The sequence below is a fragment of the Plasmodium relictum genome, assembly GCF_900005765.1.
Source record: "Plasmodium relictum strain SGS1 genome assembly, chromosome: 9".
In the NCBI taxonomy this organism is placed as follows: Eukaryota; Apicomplexa; class Aconoidasida; order Haemosporida; family Plasmodiidae; genus Plasmodium; species Plasmodium relictum.
The window spans coordinates 632,508-654,650 of record NC_041687.1 but is presented as its reverse complement, the minus strand read 5'-3'; the positions used below and the strand labels follow the sequence as shown (position 1 = coordinate 654,650).

Genomic DNA, 22,143 nt, shown 5'->3' with positions numbered 1-22,143 from the left:
TTTTATACATATAAATAACTATAAATCTATACCAAAAAAAAAAAAAAAATTGATTTATTTTCAAGGAAAATTAGTCTGAATTTTTTATGATAATTGTATTAAAAAAAATTTTCTTTCCTTTTTTTTTTCTTGATTATAATTCTCAAATCATGTTAAAACTAAAATAAATCTGTAATAAAAAAAGGTAAATCATCTTATTGTTTTATTTAACTATGCTTTAATTGAATTTTTTTTTTCTTAGAAAATTTCTGAATAATTATATCACAAATTGCAATAATTCGTATGAAAAATAGCAGTATTACTTAAAGTTTTAAAAACATGAAAATTTTTTAAAATTTTAAATTATTATTAACATATAATAAATTTTCATAATGCAAATTACAATTTTATTTAATATAAAAATATATATCAATAAAAATATAAAAACTAATTTTAATTCCTTCAAGAGTTTTTAAATAAACAAAAAATCACTGAAATTGCATTTTGTATTATGTGTATAAATGTTTTTTTTTTTTTTTTTTAATAACAAAATCTTAATTTTTTTGCTTAATTTTTTTTTTTTTAATTTTTTTTTAAATTTGCCTCATTTTTAGATATAAGAGGATTTTAATTAAAAAGTGTTAATACAATTTTATTATATTTTAAATAATCAATAAACTGTCATTAAATATTTTATGATTTTAATGCTACACAAATATCATAATTATATATCCATTAGAAAATGGATTAATAACTAAAACATAAAATCATATGCATTTAAAATATACTTCATACATAAAAAATATAATAATATAAATCTAATTTATACAAAAAATGTAATAATATTTTGTTCTACTTCAAATAAATGAATTGATTCTCTTAATATAAAAAAGAAAAAAACAATATTAAACAGAAATAGATAAAATATATTTTATTTATTTTTTTTTTTTTTATTCTATTTAGTATAAAAACTTATCTTTTCATAGAAAAATAATTCACAAAAACAAAATAAAATAACATTTTAGAAAGATAAAAATATTATAAATAATTTTTTTTTGAAAAATGCAGGACTAATTGGTAGTAAATATAGTAGTAAATATTATAGAAATAAAACAAGAATAAATTATTTTTTAATTTCATCGAAGCAAATTTTACCATTTTCTTATAATCATACTTTAGACAATAAAATGCATAAAATTTTTTAACATAAATTTTCTTTTTATCTTTTTTTACTTTTTCACAAATTAAATTATGATATATATCCATTAAGGAATTATATATATTTGAATATATAAAATTGTCGTATATATGTGCATTTAAAAATGTTCCTGAGCTTAAATTTCCTAAATGTTTGTAAAAATAGGAAAAGTTTTTCATATTTATTAGCATAATTGAATAAAAATCAAGTAAGTAGTCTTTTTTAACATTCATGAAATCAAATAATTCTAAAAGATCACTGAATTCTCTATTAGAAATTAACGGACATTTTTTTCCTCTTAACTCTACATTTTCATCTCTTAAGTCATTTATATTTTTTAAAAATAAATTATTTATAAATGCACAAATATTATTTTTTTTATTCTTTAAATAATAATCAAGTTGATTTTCAATCTCTTTATCATAATTAATAACACAAACAATTATTGATATGTTTTTATTAATAATACATGAGGCTAATAAAATATCATCATCATCATCCTCTGGGGAAATCTGTAAATAATCATACAAACAATTATTTTCACTTGCTAGTATTAGTTTTCCATTTTTTATATCTAGAAATTTAAAAAACTCAGCCATAAACTCATTAAAATTATCAACATTTTCATATTTTTTATTGTGGGTTTTATGTACAGGAATTATACATACTATATTTTTTTTTTTTATAGCTTCTTTAGCATAATATTTTCCAAAGTTATTTGTTATATCACATATAATATCAACTTTTAAATTTGAGGACAAACAAGTTATCTCAAATTTTTTAGATGGGAAATTATCTTTCTCATATTTCTTTTTATAAAAATATTTATATATTTTTATAAAAAATAAAGAAATAATAACTATAAATATAAATTCAAGCGTGCCAATCATTTCTTTCACCTTGCTTGTTCAGTATTTATATGAATACGCAGCATATAAATAAAATTTATTATCAATAAAAAATAATTCTTTTAGAAATATATTTAAAAAAAACTATTAAAAGGTAGTTAACTAAGCCAAAGTTTTTTGTTTTTATAGTATATATTATGTTGACCCTATTTAATTTATTTAAAGAGTATAATATTAAATAATACAATTAACAAAAGCATATAAATAACCTCAAAAAGAATGCTAATTATATAAATATTGTATTATTATTGTACTACAAATTTTATTAATTGAAGAGAAAAAAATATATATATTAATGTAAATTCGATAATTTCACTTGTTCGTAATAACATTCGTATTTCATTAAAAATATAATAAAATCATAATAGAGGTAAAATGCCACAAAAAAAAAAAAATATCATTTTCTTGATTTTAATTTAAAAAAAGAAAAAGATAATAAAAAAGTAATTTTGTTGCATCATTTAAATAAATGTAAATTTCATCAGATGATTTTAATTTAATAGCTTAAACATTAAATACCTATAAATTAACTTAGCATCAATCTTTGGAGTATACCAAAAATATATCTTAATTTTTTTTTTTAAATATAAAAAAAAAATATATTTTTTATTATTAAGCATTTGCAATAATCTATAAAAGAAGTCTCAGTAATATATTATACTTCTGTAATTAATAAGAATTTTTTTGAAAAAATAATATAAGAAATTTTGTTGAAAAAAATATTTCATATTTTTAATTTTTATTGTTATCAACTTCTATTTTTAGCTTTTAAAATAATTACACAAATTAATGAACAATACAAAGAAAAAAAAAAATATAATCAGAAAAATAAAAATATATGTTTATAAGGAATTCCATTATTTTTTAATATAAAATTTAGAAAATAATACTTCTAAGTGATTCTATAATATGTAGAAACCAATTCATAATAGTGTAAAACAAAAATATAAATTAATTTTTAAAACTTCTATATCTGTATGCGTATATATAAAATATTTATGCATATTTTTTTCTTTAGAATAATTTATTATTTCAAAAATTAACTTGAATTTTACATTACAAAAATGCCTTTAAAAAATGAGTATACGGGGTAATTTTTATAAGATTTTAATACTTAAAGAATAAAATTTTAGTATTTGTTAGACAAAAATTTAAATTAAAAATATTTAATACTTTGTTAATACTCTAGGTTTTGTTTCCATAAACAAAAATTAAATAAAATTGATAGAATTGATGAAAATATAAGTGCAGAACAATTTTATTTAGATTATATTTTAAAAAGAAAACCATGTTTATTAAGAAGGTATGAAGAATTTTTACTTTATATATTCTTCTTACTTAAATTATTACTTCAATTCATTAATTGACGCATATATATTAATTTTTTTATAAAATTATATTTTTTTAGTGAATATATAATTAGCAAGAGGTGTAATCTAGATATAAATTTTATGAAGGAAAATGTAGAAAATTTATATGTTGAATTGGAACAAAAAGTATCAAATTCTTTCGGAATAGGAGAGAAAAAAAAAATGAAATTTCATAAATTTTTATCACTAATAGAAAAAGGAAACAGCAATTATTATTTAAATACACAGTATATAAAAGAAAATATATACGGTCCAACTGATTTTTGTAATTCAATTACTCGCCAAATGATCAATTTTCTTCCAAAGAAATTAGAAATAATGGGGTAATTTCATTTTCTTTCTTTTTTTTTTTTTTGAAGTTTTGCTATTTTTATGTTTTTATTTTATATAATTGTTAGTAATTTAGAAATTTATCAATACAACGTTTGGTTAGGAAATAATGATGACAAAAATTTAAAAACATTTTTGCATCATGATTATCATGATAATATATATGTTTTACTAAAAGGTTATAAAATGAATTAAAATTAATTTTTAATTAATTTTGTCGAAAAATTAGTATTTTTTATTTTATATGTATAATTCTTTATAGGGAAAAAAATATTTCGAATATATAGTCCATATTTTGCTTACGATTTAAAAACAAATGGTAAATTCGTTTATTTGATTCACATAAAATATATTTTGTTTTTTTTTATAGCATTTTTTTATACTATCAATTATTTAATTATTATATTTTAAAATAAATTTCAAAAGGAAATATTTATCGTATTCATAACAACGGATTAATTACCTATTCTCCGTTTATTAGAAGTGATGGTAATAATTATAATAAGAAAACAATAAATGAGATAACATATATATATACATATAATTTCTACTTCAGGATCACACTGTTTAGATGTCTACAAAAAAAAGATAGATAAAGTATACAATGATATTAATACAATGACTGAACATTTAAACAAAAGAAGTAGCAAAAAATAAACCATCAATGATTATATAAATACTTAACATTTATGAATTATAATTTTTTCTTATCAATTATTCGTATTCTCACTTTTTTTTTAGATAATTTTATAGAAAATAAAATAGTAGAAAAATCGATAAATAAAGCAGAAAAGAAGTATTTACAAAAATAAATAAAAAAAAAAATTAAAATAGAAAATTATGAAGTACTTTATTTAGAAATACATATTTCCTTTTTTTATTTAGATTAAATATATTAGAGGACAATATTTTAAATTACAAATTATATAAATCTAAATTCAGATGCAAAGGAAAAAAAAGGGATGATATTCCAAACCATTTTTGTATTATTAATACTGCAGATAGAAAAAATGGTTAAAGCAATCTTCTTTTCTTCTTTATTATTGTATATTTTATAATTAAGTGAATTAATAACATTAAAAATTTTTTTTTTTTTTCATTTTCTCAAATTTTTAGAAGTTGATATATTTAGTGATAGTACTGATATAGAGCAAAAATACATTGAAGTTTACATGAATGAAGGAGATATATGTTAAAAAAGAAGGAAAAAATTATCACAATATATTATAAATAATATAATAAACATAATATATATATATAATGTTATAAAATATATATATTTTTTTTTAAATTATTTTTCAACAGTATATTTACCATGTGGTTGGTTTCATGAAGTTAAATCGTTTTCAAGAAAAAAATGTATTATAAATTATCATATTAAATAAAATATATTATATACATATTTTTTTATATTTTATTTTTAAATTATAAATATTTTTTCATATATGATTAATTATATGTAAATTTTTTTTTAGATCATTTGGCATTTAATTATTGGTATTATCCACCTTATATAAATATGAATAATTCTGGAGAAGCTCAAAATAGATTTTATCATCCCTACATAGACAAATACCTAAATGAAAGAAATAAAAATTTATATAAAAAGGTACGTCAAAATTAAAAAGAATTTTTTACTTATCCTTTGTTAAATTTTTTATTTGAATATTATTTTAATTTTTTTTTTTTTCTAGTTTCAATTTAAATTTATTTTTTTATTTCTATTTTAGATTGGAATTTTTAATAAAGAAAATGTTTCAGATATATCAGATATTTTATCATATTATATTAACTGGAACATAAAAAAGTATAAAAAGATAAAAAGGAAAAAAATAAAAAGATTTTTACCGAAAAAAAGATTAAGCATATTTAATTAATCTTTTTAAAACTTCAAGAATTTTTTTTTTCACTAGAAAAAATTAAATCATTAAAAAATAAAAATAATATTTTAAAGATTATTGATTTAAGTCTTTTTTTTTTTTTTTTAAATTTGTGTTTAATGATACGAATGAATAAATTCCTAATAGCACATAAATTAAAAATAATGGTACAAGAATTTTTTTTTTTTTAAATTTTTAGAGTTTATAAGATTATTTTTTTTTTATAATTAAGTTTTTAAATATAAAAATTCAGGACGAATACTAAAAAAAAATTATTATTTCTTATTAAAAAAAAAAATTAAAATAATAAAAATTGTAAAAAAAAAAATAACACTTAGAAAATTGCAAATTCAAATGAAAGGTGTAAAATATATTATTTATATTATTATTTTTTTTAATTCATTAGTAAATTCTTATGTAATAGATGAAAGTATTAATATAACACCTCTAGATAATAATTTGGTACATGTTAAACTAAAATTGAATATTAATGGTAAAGATTATAAAGAATTTCTTCCTTTAAATATATTAAAAATATTAGATTATGTAAAATCACTTAAAATTAATATAAAAAGAGGTGTATACAGAAATAATTATAACAATAAATATTTGGATTCCTATCCTTTTGGTTTTACTCTTGTAGTCGAATTAAAGAAGAAAGAAAAAAATAAATTTTCTAAAGGAAATGAATATAGTGAATTTTCAAATGACGAATTATTCCTTCTACGACAACTATTAAATGATATTTGGTCTATTACAGGTGTATCAACTAACCTTTTGAAAATAAAAGATTTGATTAAAGTAGATAATGAAATTTTTGCATTTTTACCTGATGAAAGCATTTGTACTGAAAACTTTTCATTAATTAAGAAGCTTTATCCCTGCAAAAATTTTGGAGGGTTATTTAATTCTGTAAGTCCCTCATATTTAATATCAAAGCTTTCTAGCAATATCGGGTTTGTGCTAAAGGACGATATTGAAAATTGTTTAGTTATGTATGTTGATTATGTTACAACACATGAACACAAAAGAGATGTAAGGATAATAGATTTGATAAATAGTAAATATAATTTAAATGAATGTCCTTTAATAGATAGAACTGCACTCATGGTTAAGAAAAAAAAAGAAAATTTGGTTACAACAGTATTAGAAAGATATGGTAAGATAGATTTAGTATATGAAAACATAAATTTGTATAGTATTCTACAAAATGAAAAATATAATATCATAGAAGAATATATAAATGTTAATGTGGCTAAAGAGGAAGCTAACAGTATGATATCAACTGATATAAAAAAGAAACAGAGTTCATTATTATATATATTTCAAAATTTAAATAAAAATCACAACAGCAATTTTTTATTTGTTGACAAATTACCATATTATTTATCACCATTATTACATACTATGATGATTCAAGGAAAATATTCTCATGGAGATAATAAATTGAAAAAACATTGTAATTTTATATATTTTGGGTATAATGTAATTAAACAATTTGATCTTAAATTTAGTAATTTTGAAACTCTTAAAAACTCACGAAGTAATGGAAACTATTACTACCTAAATTTTAAATATAACTTGCCACCTCAATGTGAAATTATAATAAGGTAAATAATAATTTTTTTTTTTTATATATATAACTATTCCTCTTTAATTATTATGTCCATTTTATACAAAATGTTTTTCTAAATGAAAGTAATAATTTTATAATAAATAGATACTTTTTTATACTGAATAGTGCATAAATAATCATAATTTAACATTTTTTGTGAAAATAAATTATATTTGTAAAAAATAAAAATATGCATTTAGTATAGTGCAACATAGAAGACTATAATTAATGTTTTTCGTACGAATTGTTGATACATATAAAATATTATTTTATCATCTTTTTCCTTTTCTTTTTTTAATTATACATTATCTTTATATGATTTGTAACTATAGATTTGAAGTAGTCAAAATACAAATTAGATCATTTGAATTTGAATTTGATATAGATAGAGGTAAATTATTAGGAAGTGGAATATTTAAACAAAAAAGAAATCATATTCTACATAAAAATGATGACTTTATGTATAAATATACCTCTTCCGTATTAATAGATACTATTTTACCTGACACAAGTAATTTTTATTAAAAAAACATGAAATTGTAATAAGTGTTTCATATTTTTATTTTAAATATGTCATTTCAATTTTTGTGTCATTGTTAAATAATATTTATTTTTTATATTTTTTCCCTCTTTTTTAGGTATGCCTTTTAATGTTATAGCTATCTCAACATGTGTTATCACGTTATTTTTTGGATTTATATTTAAGCTTACAGCAAAGGAAGAAACAAGATATATTTAATTTTTTTCTTTATTTGCTTTAAAATTTAATAACTAAAAAAAAATCATAAAAGAAATTAAAAAAAATATGATTAATTATACTTTTATTTTTAATTAGTTTTATTCAATTATTTATTACTTTTTTTTTTTTTTTCGTTGTTAAAACTTATTTTTTTTTTTAAAATAAATTCATTTTCCCTTAAATCTGGAGGTAAAATGAATTATTTATTTTATTATTTTCGTTAAAAAACATTTTTATGAAAAAAGTTATAAGATAAAAAAAATTGATTGCATAATAGCAAATTTTTAATGAAACGATTTCTGTTTTTCAAATATTAGAAAAAACTAATAAAGTAATTAATAATTAAAATTGTAATTTATCACAATGGAATTTTTGTATTCAAAAGAGAAAATTTCTTTTTGTTTTTTTTTTAACACGAAAAAATAATTTAATCCACAATTATAATTATGAGTTTTCCATTCCTTATCAAAAGATATTCTAAAATTTTAAATTGGAAACATGATACCTATTATGCAAGTTTGATGAACAAATATGTATATTTTGAAGAATTTATGAGATTTTGTAATGACAACAAAGGTAAAAAAGAAAAAAAAACAATATTTCATTAAGTAACTTTATTTTATAATATATTTACTAATTTAATTTATAAACATTCAGAAAGATTCAGTAAAAGAGATATTATAGCTTCATTAACATATATTAATCATATGAAAAAAGTTGACTTATTGTCTCCAACGTTTAATAGTTATAATGATTTCATATTCAACAATATAAACATTTTTAGATCAAATATAAGCACACTTGTACACAGGTAAAACTTTAAACGTAATATTATTTATACTTAAAAAAAAAAAATATATATAAAAAGCTTTTATGTTAATAGTATTGTTTTATATTTCATAAATACCTTTTTTTTTTTTCATTTTACATAGATATGCAATTTTGGGGCACACTAAATCTCTATTATTTATTTACGAAAATGTCTTAAAAAACAACATTTTAAATTATGATAATAAGACAATTAGTTTAATAGCTTGGAGTTATGCGAAAAACAATTTTTATTTATCAGATCTTTTTATGGAAATAAATAAGATATTACGTGATTGTATTAGAACAATGACTCTTCATGAATTATCATTAATATCATGGGCTTATTCTAAGATAAACAGGTTGCCTCCTTTAGAATTAGTATGCGTGAAAAATAGAGTATATCATTTATTAAATTCATTAGACGAAGAATCAAATAATGTAATAAAAAATGGCATAATAAAAGAGCATAAGGATCAAATAAAAATGGACTTAAACGAAAATAGTACTCAATATGAAAAGCAAAAAAATAATGAAAATAATTTTCAAATTAAAAATACGAGCTCATATTACAATGCCTATAAAAAATTTAACGAAAGTAAAGAATTGCAATCGCAAAAGCAAAGACTAGAAAATATTTGTGAAGAAAATTATGAGAATAAAATAGATTTATATGGATGCAAAAAGAACTTAAGTCAAGATATATGTATGATTATGAAATCATACGCTATTATGAACAAAACAGACCCTTTTTTTTTTTTATTTTTATTTAATTTTATGATAAAAAATATAAGAAATAATAAAATTATGATAACTGCTCAAGGAATAACTAGTATATGGGTATGTCTAAGAGAATATGAAATAAAAAATAAAAAAATAATTGAATATACATTAGAATTATCAAGATTTTTAAGGCTTGATCATACCGTAAATAGTTCAATGATGCATGAAATTACTACTAGTATATATAAGTTAAAAATAAAAGATAGAAGAATTTTATATCATTTATTTTATCACTTAAAAAGAAAGTGTGTTAATATGCATATGCAGCATTTATATGATATTATAATATATTTGCAAGAAATGAAAATTCATGACGATGATTTATGGAAGCAATTTGGAGTAGCTATACAAAAAAAGGCTATTGACTTGGAGTTATCACAAATAAAAAATTTACATAATATATTTACAATAAATGGGAAAGGAAATGATAGAATTTTAGGAGTTCTTGACACTTTTATACAAATAAAAGAAGATGTTAATTCTTATGGTCCAATTTGAAAATTAACATAATTGAAATATTTATATATATATTTTTTGAATGTGCTAAACACTTAGATTTTAGTTTAAAGTTTTTACATTTTTCATAATCCATTAAAGCGTGCTTAAAAAAGTTTAAATATATTTAATTTTTGTTTTTTTAAGTATTATGTTACACTTATTTTTATAATTATTATTGTTTTTATTATTTTTTAAATTATTATTTTTATTAATGCATAACTTCTTTTTACTTTATTTTTTTAATTTGTTTAAAATAATTTCAAAAAATAGATTTTTATTATATGAACTAAAAAAAAGAATATATAAATATTTTAATTTTTTTCTTTTTAGAAATTTCAATTAATAAAATTAAAGTTACAAAATTATTTCTAATTAAAATTAAAAATTGTTAAAAGTGTAATGAAAATTTTTTAGTTGTGATTATTAAGTTAATAAATTTAAGTAAACATTTTAAGTATTAAACATTCATTTATTGCGAATTTTTTGCTGGAACTTCAATATACTTAATAAGATTTTATAAAAATAAGACAAAATTAAATAATATACATTTTTTTTACTCCAATTATTAAATATATACAAAAATGAAATTATTAAAATTATGTAAAATAAAAAAAAAGTGAAAAAATGAAGAAAGGATTTTTATTGAATAAAAATTTCTATGACATTGAGGGAAAGATAATGAAAAGTGAAAAAGATAAAATACCTACAAAATACTGTAAAGATGATTTTGAAGTATATATGCACATAGGAAGTGGTAACTTCAGCGAAGTCTTCATGGTAAAATTGAAGAATAATCCTTCAAAAATATACTCCCTAAAAATATTTGAAAAAGAAAAAGTAAAAAGAATGAATAAAATTAATGATGTTTTAATAGAAAAACATGCTATGACAAAATTAAATATTCCTGGTCATGTGAATATTATTAAATTAATTGATACATTTAAAGATAGACAACATGTTTATTTATTATATGAATATGTTGATTATGAATTATGGGAATTTTTAAAAAATCGTAGTATTGGAGTTAATGAAAATATAACATTTAACTTAATATTCCAAATGATCCATGCATTAGATTACATACATAGCAAAAATATAATTCATAGAGACTTGAAATGCGAAAACTTTGTTATAAATAAGGATGGAATAATAAAATTGATTGATTTTGGTACTTCTAAAGATTTAGACATTATATCTGTGGAAACATTCAATGAACCCACAATAAAAGATCCAGAGTTGAGTAAATTCAGATTAAAAAAGAAAAATAACAAGAACATAAAAGAAAGCTCAGGAAACGAATCTGGAACTACAAATAATAATAATTTAGACATTGAAGAATTGAATGAAAATGTTTTAGATTTTAATAATGAAGAAAATGATAAAAAATTAAAGGATCGAATTAAAAAGAACTGCGTTATTAAAGAACCTAAAAACATTGAAAATAGTGAATTTAACAATTTTATTTCGAAAGAGAATGTTTACCATTCAAATATTTTAAGAATTAGTAAATATCCTTTAAATATAGATAAATGTAATAACAACTACAAGAAGAAAAAAAAACTTGAAAATTATGTTGGAACTCCTAACTTTATGCCTCCAGAAGCGTTAATAAACAAATGTAGTGGTAAGGCACGGGATTTATGGAGTCTTGGATGTACTATTTATCAGCTGGTAACATGTACAGTTCCGTTTAATGGTTCAACGGAATGGTTCATTTATAATAAAATAAAAAAAAAAGAAATAAAATACCCACCTATAATATCATCTGAATTAATTGATTTAATTGAAAAGTTAACTAATATCAACCCAGAAGAAAGATTGGGATATAAAGGAGGATGTAAAGAGATTTTAGAGCACCCTTATTTTCAAAAGTATAATTACAGACTTCTTAATTATAAGTTCCAAGAAATTTCCGAATTAGAAAAAATGTATACAAATGTGATGAATAAATATCATGAATATGCAAACGAAAGGAGGAAATTAAGACAAAATATGAAAAATAATTCTTACGGGGAAAATAACAAAAATATAGAGAGACTAAAAAGTGATTTGTTAAATATAATTAAAAGTGACATATTGATTTATGATAAAAAAGATGAATCTATAGCATTAAAGATGAGAATTGTTGAAACGGTTAATTTCTTGATATATGAGTTCGATGAACAGGAAAAAAAGGAAATAAAAGAAGCAGATAAATGGTTAGAACGATTTAATAATAAATAACATAAGATGAAATTTAATTTTTTTTTTATTTATTATATTTTAATTCACTTACATTATATAAGAATTTATCTTCAATATCAATATTTTATTGGCTTTATTTCTAAATTTTATTTACAAATAATATTATTTCAAAATATTATGAGAGTACTTTTTACAAAAATTTATTTAAAAATTAAATTTTATTTTTATAAAGTTTTTTATTTTTTCTCAACTCATTAGACAAATAAAATTAAGTAAAAAATGTTATGTTCATTTCCACAATATATATCAATAGAAATTAGAAAAAAAATGGGATAAAATTTTGAAGTTTTTAGTATATGTAAAAGTTTTTAAGATATAAAAGGTAAATGTATAATATAATTATTCCAATGAACTTTAATGTTTTATAAATTCTTCTTTTTTGCAATAAGAATCCATTATTTTACCATAGTATTATTTTCATATTTTAATATAAAAAACCAATGAAACACAATCTTCTTAAAAAAAAAGGTAACAAAAATTTTAGTATAGTATGTAGAAAAAAATTATTTTATCAACTTTTAAGTGTATATCTAAAAAAAAAATTTGGTAGATTAAACTATATAAAAATGCATATTATTCAGAGTTAATGAAAAATACAAAGATATTTGATAAAGTAAGTTTTTGAATAAAATAACTTTTATAACGATAAATAAAATTTGTAAAAAGTTATAAAATTAGATGGTAATAAAAAAATGTTAATATTTCTAAGAATATTAAATCCTTGATATATGTTCTTTCATAAAAAAAAAGAAAATATATTTCATTTTTGTAGAAAAAAGTAAAATTGTGAAAAATTAAACATATATTTTATTCAAATAATCTCATTAACTTGTAATTTCGTGTTCTGTAAAAAAATTAATTTTTTATTATTTAGGAGTTTTTCATTCATCTTCTAATGAAATTCTCTTAATTTATCTACTACGAACATAGTGTAAAAATAGCATATTAAAGCAAAAATTTTGACGTTCTTTTTGAATTTTTCAAAAACTTACTAAAAATAATTATTAATGTAGACAAAGAACATCAATTACTTTTCACTTGAGAAAGGTATAATTAAGTTCACAAGAAATATTCTATATTATATTTTAATTATGATAAATTTTTTTAATTTAAAAATTTTCAAATGGAGAAATTCATAAGCTCAATTTCATGAAATTTGATTATCATATATAATATTATTAAAAGTCATTTGATGAATGTCCTATTTAGAAAGTTCTCAATATATATATATATGATCATTTATATATTATATTTTTCCTTAAATTATTTTAATTAATAAAATAAAGATCTATCTAATCTATTCATTCGGGAGGGCATAGAAATTATATTTTCGTTTTTATGTAACTCCCTTGTATATAAATTAAAATTTAAAACTTTAGTTAAATATTCAGTAATTATAAAACACTTAAATTGTTTAAAAATTAATATATATAGCAACATATGAAATTTGTATACTTAAAATGAATCCATAATTATGTATGCACATAACAATTTTTTTAAATAAAACCTATATTTCAAAAAAAAAAGAACTACATAAGTTATCTATGTTTTGATTATCTAGCGTAAAAGTTCTAATAATAAACTATATAAAATTGATAATGTGAATATATAAAAAACATATCAGTATAAACATTATCATTATTTTGAGACATTCAATGATGTTAAAAAATAAACATCAATTCTCAAAAAAAACACAATTTATCTTGTTTCAATCATTTCTCATCTTGCGTATTTTTATATAATTAAATTTACCTTCTTTTATTCTTCTAAGGTGTAAAAATGAAACATTTTTTATTCAAAATACACTAAACTTTTAAAAGATACATGTTCTTTATGACAATTTTTTATGACTTTAAGTATAAAATATTCATCATCTTCTACAATTATAGATGTAATTCATAGTAGAAGATGAATGAGCATTTACCATATGCATAAATTTATAATTATATATATATGAGACCTTAATTTACGTAACTTATAAATGATCAAATCAATAAAAAGATAAAACTATGTGTATATATTAAAAAAAAAAAAAGACATAAGAATAGTTATAAAGATTTTAATTAGTAACAGTACATTTACTGTTTCTTATAATATTATCCTTCAATAAGTTTAAGTGACTTATTTTGTAAACAAAATTATAACTATCAAATACATATTCTCGTTTATTTTTGGTAAATTACTAATAAAAATAGATTGTTATAATTATAAATATATCTTACATTATCCAAAAAAAAAAGAATTCTTTAACAATTATTAAGCAACAAAACATTTCATTAGGAATTGATATGCAAAATTCTTTGTTCATTTCCTGGAAAAAATTATTCCTTGACTTATGTTTCAAGTAAAATATTTTTATAAATTCTTATAATTTTAACTAATATAAAAGTGATAAATTATAAATAAGGAAACTATCTGTTATCATAATAAGGAATTTTATCATTATAATTTTAATATATATGCTTAGTAAATATTTATATTACTTTATATTATCCAAAGAATTATAAATTATATACTTTTACATATATTTATTTTAATGTATATTAAAAAATTAAATTTTTTCTTTAATTAGAATATTTTTAATATTAAAAATTCATTATATATACAAGTTAAAATGAATTATATTTTTAATTTATTTTTGACTATAAAAAAACCCCATTTAATTTGTGACATTTTTGAACAATTAAAAAATACATATATATATATATAATTATAACAAATACAATTTCAAATTTTATTAATGAAATGATGTAGTGAATTAATCATTTTATCATTACATTTACAGATAAGGCACAAAAATATAAAAAAAAAAAAATAAATCATAGATTTCCCTGTTAATTTGTAAAGTGAAACATAAAAAGGAATACTAAAAATTAAAATATGTTATGACTCTAAAATAAATTAATCTTTGAAATGAAAAACCCTAACTTATAATTAAAAATTAAATACCCTAAAATAAAGAGAAAATACGACTTAATAATTAAATAATAAAATTTAACAAATTTATCATAAATTAATTAAATACATATAATTGAAATATACATGATATTTAAAAAATAAAAAATTACTTTTAATTAATTTAATCGCAGAATATATAAGCCATTATTAATAAAAAGTTAATAAAAAAAAAAAATAATAAAATCATTAAATATAGTTGATATTTTATAGTAAATAAACAGCAATAATAATATAATTATACACAATAAAAATTAAAAAAAAAACATGTAATTAAATATAATCATTAAATTAATATTACCATTATATATATATTTAATATTTAAAATAATAATAAAATAAATAATATATTTATAATTTTATTAAATATAAATATATTTATTAAAATAAAAAAACAAAATTATATTTATTATTTTTGAGATAAATTTCAAACGAATATATATTTATATAATTAAAATAATAAATATATTTATTATAAAAAAATAAAAAATTAAAATAAAACAATTCATTTATTCATAATTTAAATGATAATATAATAAAATAAAATTTTAAAAAATAATTAAATTAAATATACACTATATTTATAGTTATCTAAAAAATTTTCACAAAAAAATAAGTAAAACTTTATATAGTAATTTTAAAAATTCCCAAATGAAATAGTTTGTAAAATATATAATTAAATATTTTTAATACTTAAAAACAAATTAAGTAAAATATGTATTCTAAATTCTTAAAAAACCAATATATAGATATGGAAAAATTACATTCAAATAAATTATAAATTGTAAAAATATATATTTAATATGTTAATAAATAAGATGAATTAAACAAAAAAATAACTTAATTTTACAATAATTTTTTTAAAATAATTCAATAAATATACATATATTAAATAAATATAATAATTTGAGAAATAAAATAAATATATTGAATGAAATAAACAATTTAATGATATTATATATAAACTAAATGCAAACAAGTAAATAAAATTAATTTAATAACCAAAAATAATAAACTAAAAAAATAAATTAAATTATTAATGTAAAATAAAATAAATAGTGTTATACTAAATTTAATTAGACTAAACAATTTAGTAATAAAATAAAATTAATAATTAAAAAAAAAAAAAGAACACATATTAAATTATTTAAATAAGTACTTAAATTAATGAATAAATAAATAATATTATATCTCTTTATTAACAGTATAATAATTAATTAATTAAATTAAATTAATAAATAAGTAAAAATAATATATTAAATAATTAATAATTATATAAATAATAATAAATATTTAAATTATAAATTAAACTAAATAAATAATAAAATAATCAAAGTATTAATACTTTAAAAATATAAATATAATTAAATTATAAATAAATTAAATAATTAATAACTAAATAAATAAATAATTAAATAAATTAAAAAAATAAAATTATAAGTTAATTTAATTTTAAATAAATAACAAATTAATTTAATTAAATTAAATAATTAATAATTAAATAAAAAAATATATAAATAATATAATAAATCAATTTAATTAAATAAAATTATTAATAATTAAATTTAAAAAATAAACAATATAATAATTCAATTTAATTAAATAAATATTGAGTAATAAATTAAATAAAAAAAATTAATAATATAATAATTCAATTTAATTGAATAAATGTTAAATAAAATAATTAATAATTAAATAATAAAAATATAATAAATAATATAATAAATCAATTTAATTAAATAAAATTATTAATAATTAAATTAAAAAAATAAACAATATAATAATTCAATTTAATTAAATAAATATTGAGTAATAAATTAAATAAAAAAATTAATAATATAATAATTCAATTTAATTGAATAAATATTAAATAAAATAATTAATAATTAAATAATAAAAAAATAATAAATAATATAATAAATCAATTTAATTAAATAAAATTATTAATAATTAAATTAAAAAAATAAACAATATAATAATTCAATTTAATTAAATAAATATTGAGTAATAAATTAAATAAAAAAATTAATAATATAATAATTCAATTTAATTGAATAAATATTAAATAAAATAATTAATAATTAAATAATAAAAAAAATAATAAATAATATAATAAATCAATTTAATTAAATAAATATTAATTAATTAAATGATGAAATAATTAATTAAATAAACGAATTAAATTAAATTAAATTGATTTCGAGTTTAAATTAATAGAAAAAATAATAAATCGATTAAATAGTTAATATAAATAAATAAATAAAAATAATAAACTAATTAATGGAATAATAAAATAAAAAACAATTAAGTTAAATATTAGTAATAAAATAGTAGTTAAATAAATAATAAAATAAAACAATTTTATTTTAAGGAAGTATAAAATTATTTAACAGTATAATATGTAAAATATATTAATAAATTAAAAATAATTAATGGAAATAAATTAAATATTAATATTAAATTAAACATTATATAATTAATTGAAATGTGAATTAATAAATTAAATTAATTTATTTTAATTAAGTAAAATGGAAATAATAAAATATTAATTTTAAATTAATATTTAAGTTTCGTTTAAAATAATTACGTTATTTTATTTATTTGGAATAAACCTATTATTATATATAAGGATATTAGTAGAATTAAATATAATTTTAATTTTATATAAAAATAATAATTTTAAATAATAATATAATGCATTAATTATTAAAACAATTAAATGTTTAGAAGAATATTTATTCTATGTATATTAATATATTATGTACTATATTTTTAATGTATATTAAAACGTAATTATTTTTTTTTTTTCTTACATGAATTAATAAATGTTACAAAATCTCCATTTCATTACATTGATAAATATTTACATGCGTAATTTATTTAATTATTTATTTTTAATAAATATATATTTTTTTTTTTTTTTGTCCAATTTTTGCAAAATAAAAGGATAATTTTATCTTATAAATATGACATTAATATAGCATTATATATTGAATTTTTAGTTGAATATACTTTTGTTTGTAATTTAAAATGCCCTTTTCTTCTTTTAATTAATACTTTTTTTAGCATGATCTTTATATATTAATAATAAATTACATTTTTTTTAAATTAATCCCTCTAAATTTTATTTTTTTACATAGATACTTTTAATATAATTCATACAATTTATGGTTTTTGTATTAATTTCCTTTTTTCCATCTAAACTTTTAATTTACGTTTTGATAATGATTGTTACTTCATATCCAATTTAGAGTTTTTTCTTTATATATCATATAGTTCATATGATTAGCTTTATAATAACTCCCTACTCCATAATAATTTAATGTTTAATCTAAAATTTTAGAAAAAATTTCTACACTTTATATGTACTTTTAAAATATTCTCTTTTTTTTGATCATATATCTTTATATTATAAAATAACATATTGCATATTAATATTTTTTCTTTCTTTATGAATATTAAACTTTTATATAAATATTTATAATTTATTAAATTAATTATTAGTCAAAATCATTTTTATAAAATATTATAATAAATAGAAGAATATGATAAAAATAATATATCTTTGAAGTTATAATCATATTTTTTACTTTCTGAACCATAAAATATAGAAATAAGTTATATATATATATTCTAATAAATTTTAATTTTATTAAAAAAAATTATTTGACAAAATAAAATAAACATGAACAAAATCTTTAACACTTCTAAAAAGTTTTTTTTGTTTTAATATTATCGTGAGAACAAAAAATTGGAGTATATCTTTTTGGTATTGTACTTTTAATATACACATTAGACTAACGTAAATAATGCTTAGCTAATATTTCTATTATAGAATTTTTTTCATAATATTAAACAAAAACTTTACAATGAATATTGTATATTTAAATTTTTGGTATATACTTCTTTCTTTATCAATATTCCAGATATACTCTTTAAAAAAAATTAGTATATAATAAATTATAATAAAATAATTATTCCCTAAGGGTTAAATAATTCATCTCGAAATTTATGTCCTTCCTTTTAAATGCAATGATTTGAAAAATTACGAAACATAAAACTTTTTATAAATTTTATTTAATATATCCTTTTTAAAAGCTAACCTTTTTTTTTTATAAAAAATATTGGTATCAAATAAGGAACTTCAAAAATATATAATTTTTTTTTTACTAGATGTATAAAAATATATTTTCAAAATATTGAATTCACAATAAAAAGATAGATATATATAAGAATAGGAATACTCTTACTTTGTAAGACCTTATTCTAGCATTTATATAACATGTGTTTTCTAAAGCCTGAAGAAAATTATATTATTTTACATACAATGTACTTTTAAGCCTTAACAATTTTAACTTAAAAAAATATTTATTAGCCTAATAATTTCTATAAATTAATTGAAGATACTCCTATCAAATCATGAAATGATTTTGTTTTTCGAAAATTAAAAATATTATAATTTTTTTTCATAAATAATATAAATATATTGCATAAATAAAGCAATTTAAAAAAAATGTATTTAATTTTGCATAGGATTTACCAAATTAAAAAATTTATATCATATATATTTTAGTTTTATTTTCTACTCTTGATATTAAAATCTCTCCTTTTATATCAATGAAAGCACTTAAAAAAATAAAAATAAATGTTTCCTAAATAGTCATTGTTTTGCCAATAAAATAAAAAAAAATTATAATTTCTTAAATATATTAATCAGAAACGAATTATTGTGAAATTTGGATATATGTCAGAATAAAAATTAAAAAACTTTACCTTTTTATCTTTATAAATTTTATGATAAAACATAAATTAGCTCTATTTACTAATTGTTAATAGTTCATCAATACGACAAAATATAGTTTAAAATAAATAAATTTTATATACGAACACCCAGCAAGTTACCTAAACAGATGTATATATAATTATATTATCCTATTACAACAAAAAGTGGTATCATTTATATATAATGTTTAAATCTTCTATATAAAAATGTACAAAACTTTCAACTATTTAATGGATGAATTAAAAATAATAGAAAAAAATAAAATATAAATTTTTTTTTTTGCTGTATTGTTATTGTTCACTTTAAATAATAGACACAAAAATTTTCATAGTCTAAGTCCGAATGTATTACATTGAATCATTAATAATTATTTTATTATTAACAATTTATTTACGTTTATATTATATTTTAAATTATTCTTTAAGAAATAATAAGCGTATTAAAATTTTTATTTATATAACATATACAATTAAATTGTCTTTTATATTTTTTTTTTCATGCAACATTGTTAAAATTATGTTTTTATATTACTTAAAATCTTTCTTTTTTTATTTTATTATTAATTTTTGTTACTTTGTCTAGATGTTATATTTAGGGTTATTGTTTACTTGTTTTATAATGAATAAATCGAAAAATAAATTAAACAAAAACCCCAAAAAATAATTTATGATTCTTTAAATATCATTATTTTCCTAATTATTAGAATAATCATATGTATATACAAATCACAGCAAAAATGTAAACAAAATTTTATGACATAGTAAAATATTTAAAGATAAAATTTCATTTAAATTTTTGAGAGTATTATCATTTCACTAAATTAGAAGTATTAAAATGCCCAATTAATACTTTCCATTCTATTGTTGAGTATTTGTAGAGATAGTTTCTATATTTAGAACAGGATATTTAATATTAATTATAGATTTTATATAAAAACTTGCAATTCATATTCTTTATATTTTATTTATTAAATTTTGTTCAGACAATACTTATAAAATCATCATATATTTATGCATAAAGTACAATTTTTTAAATTACTACATAAAACATTTAACAACTTTCAGAAATATACATGCTTGAATAATAGAATAAACTTTTTGTAATATATAAAATTTTTTAATCATTAAAATAAAAACTCTGAGTTCATAAAAAAAAAAAAGTAAAATATGTAAAGTTGTAATAATAAAATTTAGATATGATGTAAAGCACACTTATATGTTCAAATGGAAAAAATAAAAAAACATATGTAAACATAGTTTTTTACACTTAATCTTCATTCATTTTAAAAATTTACATGATTTATTTTTCAAAAAAACAAATATAAAATGATTATTTTCTTTTTTTAGTAACACTAAAATTATGAAGAAAATATGTCTATACAAAATTTTTTTCTTCCTCTATTCAAAAAATGAAACAAAATGAATTACAGATTTTTATTCTAAAAATATTTTATATTATTTGATTTATTCAGTTATTAAAAACTTTTTTTTTTTTGTAATTATGCTCTTTTATTATTTTTTATTATTCAACCCATAATTAAGTTAAAATTTTATGAACAATAGGAAAAAAAAAATTAAGTTACTATAACCAAAAAAAATTATTGTATTTATATTAAAAAAAATTTCATAAAATATGAAGTTTGGAAAAACTTTCATTTTATTTAAACGTTTTGTATGCTTAGTCTTTGAAATATTATCTTACAATGAACTTCATATTTTTTTGTAAGTTCACAATTTGAGTAAGGTAAACGTTCGATGTATTTTGCTGCAGAAGTTATTACTGTCTTCGATTTATACATAATATATTATTTTTGGTTCATGGAATCCAGAATATTTAAAAATAAAATGTATACACTCTTCATAGTGCCTTTACTTTTGAAACGAACTGTCTAAAAAGATATATATATATATATATATTTATATATTAATGAGCTAATAGATGTATCAAGAGCATTTATTTTTATTCTGAAATATATGGCAAGAGCAAAAAAAAATAACGTAGGATATAAATATTGAAAACATAAAAATTTGAAAGTGTTTATATTTTTAAATGTA

At 16.8% G+C, this 22,143-nt stretch overlaps 5 protein-coding genes across 5 annotated transcripts, besides 1 other annotated feature; 4 read left to right on the top strand and 1 right to left on the bottom strand.

Moving 5' to 3' along the window:
- Positions 1-1,017: 1,017 nt before the first annotated feature.
- On the bottom strand, positions 1,018-2,067 carry PRELSG_0919100 (conserved Plasmodium protein, unknown function; the record flags this gene model as incomplete). Its single annotated transcript, XM_028676626.1, has 1 exon — positions 1,018-2,067. One exon carries the CDS (start codon positions 2,065-2,067, stop codon positions 1,018-1,020), a length of 1,050 nt encoding a protein of 349 aa, XP_028533096.1.
- Positions 2,068-3,149: 1,082 nt separating this feature from the next.
- On the top strand, positions 3,150-5,662 carry PRELSG_0919000 (cupin-like protein, putative; the record flags this gene model as incomplete). The annotated part of the gene is made up of 13 exons (XM_028676625.1): positions 3,150-3,175; positions 3,275-3,388; positions 3,494-3,778; positions 3,854-3,963; positions 4,048-4,104; positions 4,212-4,274; positions 4,342-4,428; positions 4,527-4,581; positions 4,671-4,798; positions 4,902-4,976; positions 5,091-5,144; positions 5,261-5,394; positions 5,516-5,662. The coding sequence occupies 13 exons, from the start codon at positions 3,150-3,152 to the stop codon at positions 5,660-5,662; spliced, it is 1,335 nt and encodes a 444-aa protein (XP_028533095.1).
- A 357-nt stretch (positions 5,663-6,019) lies between these two features.
- On the top strand, positions 6,020-8,019 carry GPI16 (GPI transamidase component GPI16, putative; the record flags this gene model as incomplete). Its single annotated transcript, XM_028676624.1, has 3 exons — positions 6,020-7,275; positions 7,613-7,791; positions 7,919-8,019. 3 exons carry the CDS (start codon positions 6,020-6,022, stop codon positions 8,017-8,019), a joined length of 1,536 nt encoding a protein of 511 aa, XP_028533094.1.
- A 446-nt stretch (positions 8,020-8,465) lies between these two features.
- PRELSG_0918800 (conserved Plasmodium protein, unknown function) lies at positions 8,466-10,107 on the top strand (the record flags this gene model as incomplete). Its single annotated transcript, XM_028676622.1, has 3 exons — positions 8,466-8,595; positions 8,677-8,830; positions 8,952-10,107. 3 exons carry the CDS (start codon positions 8,466-8,468, stop codon positions 10,105-10,107), a joined length of 1,440 nt encoding a protein of 479 aa, XP_028533093.1.
- Positions 10,108-10,731: 624 nt separating this feature from the next.
- PRELSG_0918700 (serine/threonine protein kinase, putative) lies at positions 10,732-12,330 on the top strand (the record flags this gene model as incomplete). The annotated part of the gene is made up of 1 exon (XM_028676621.1): positions 10,732-12,330. One exon carries the CDS (start codon positions 10,732-10,734, stop codon positions 12,328-12,330), a length of 1,599 nt encoding a protein of 532 aa, XP_028533092.1.
- Positions 12,331-16,604: 4,274 nt separating this feature from the next.
- Positions 16,605-17,399: a sequence feature.
- Between the last annotated feature and the right edge of the window lie 4,744 nt (positions 17,400-22,143).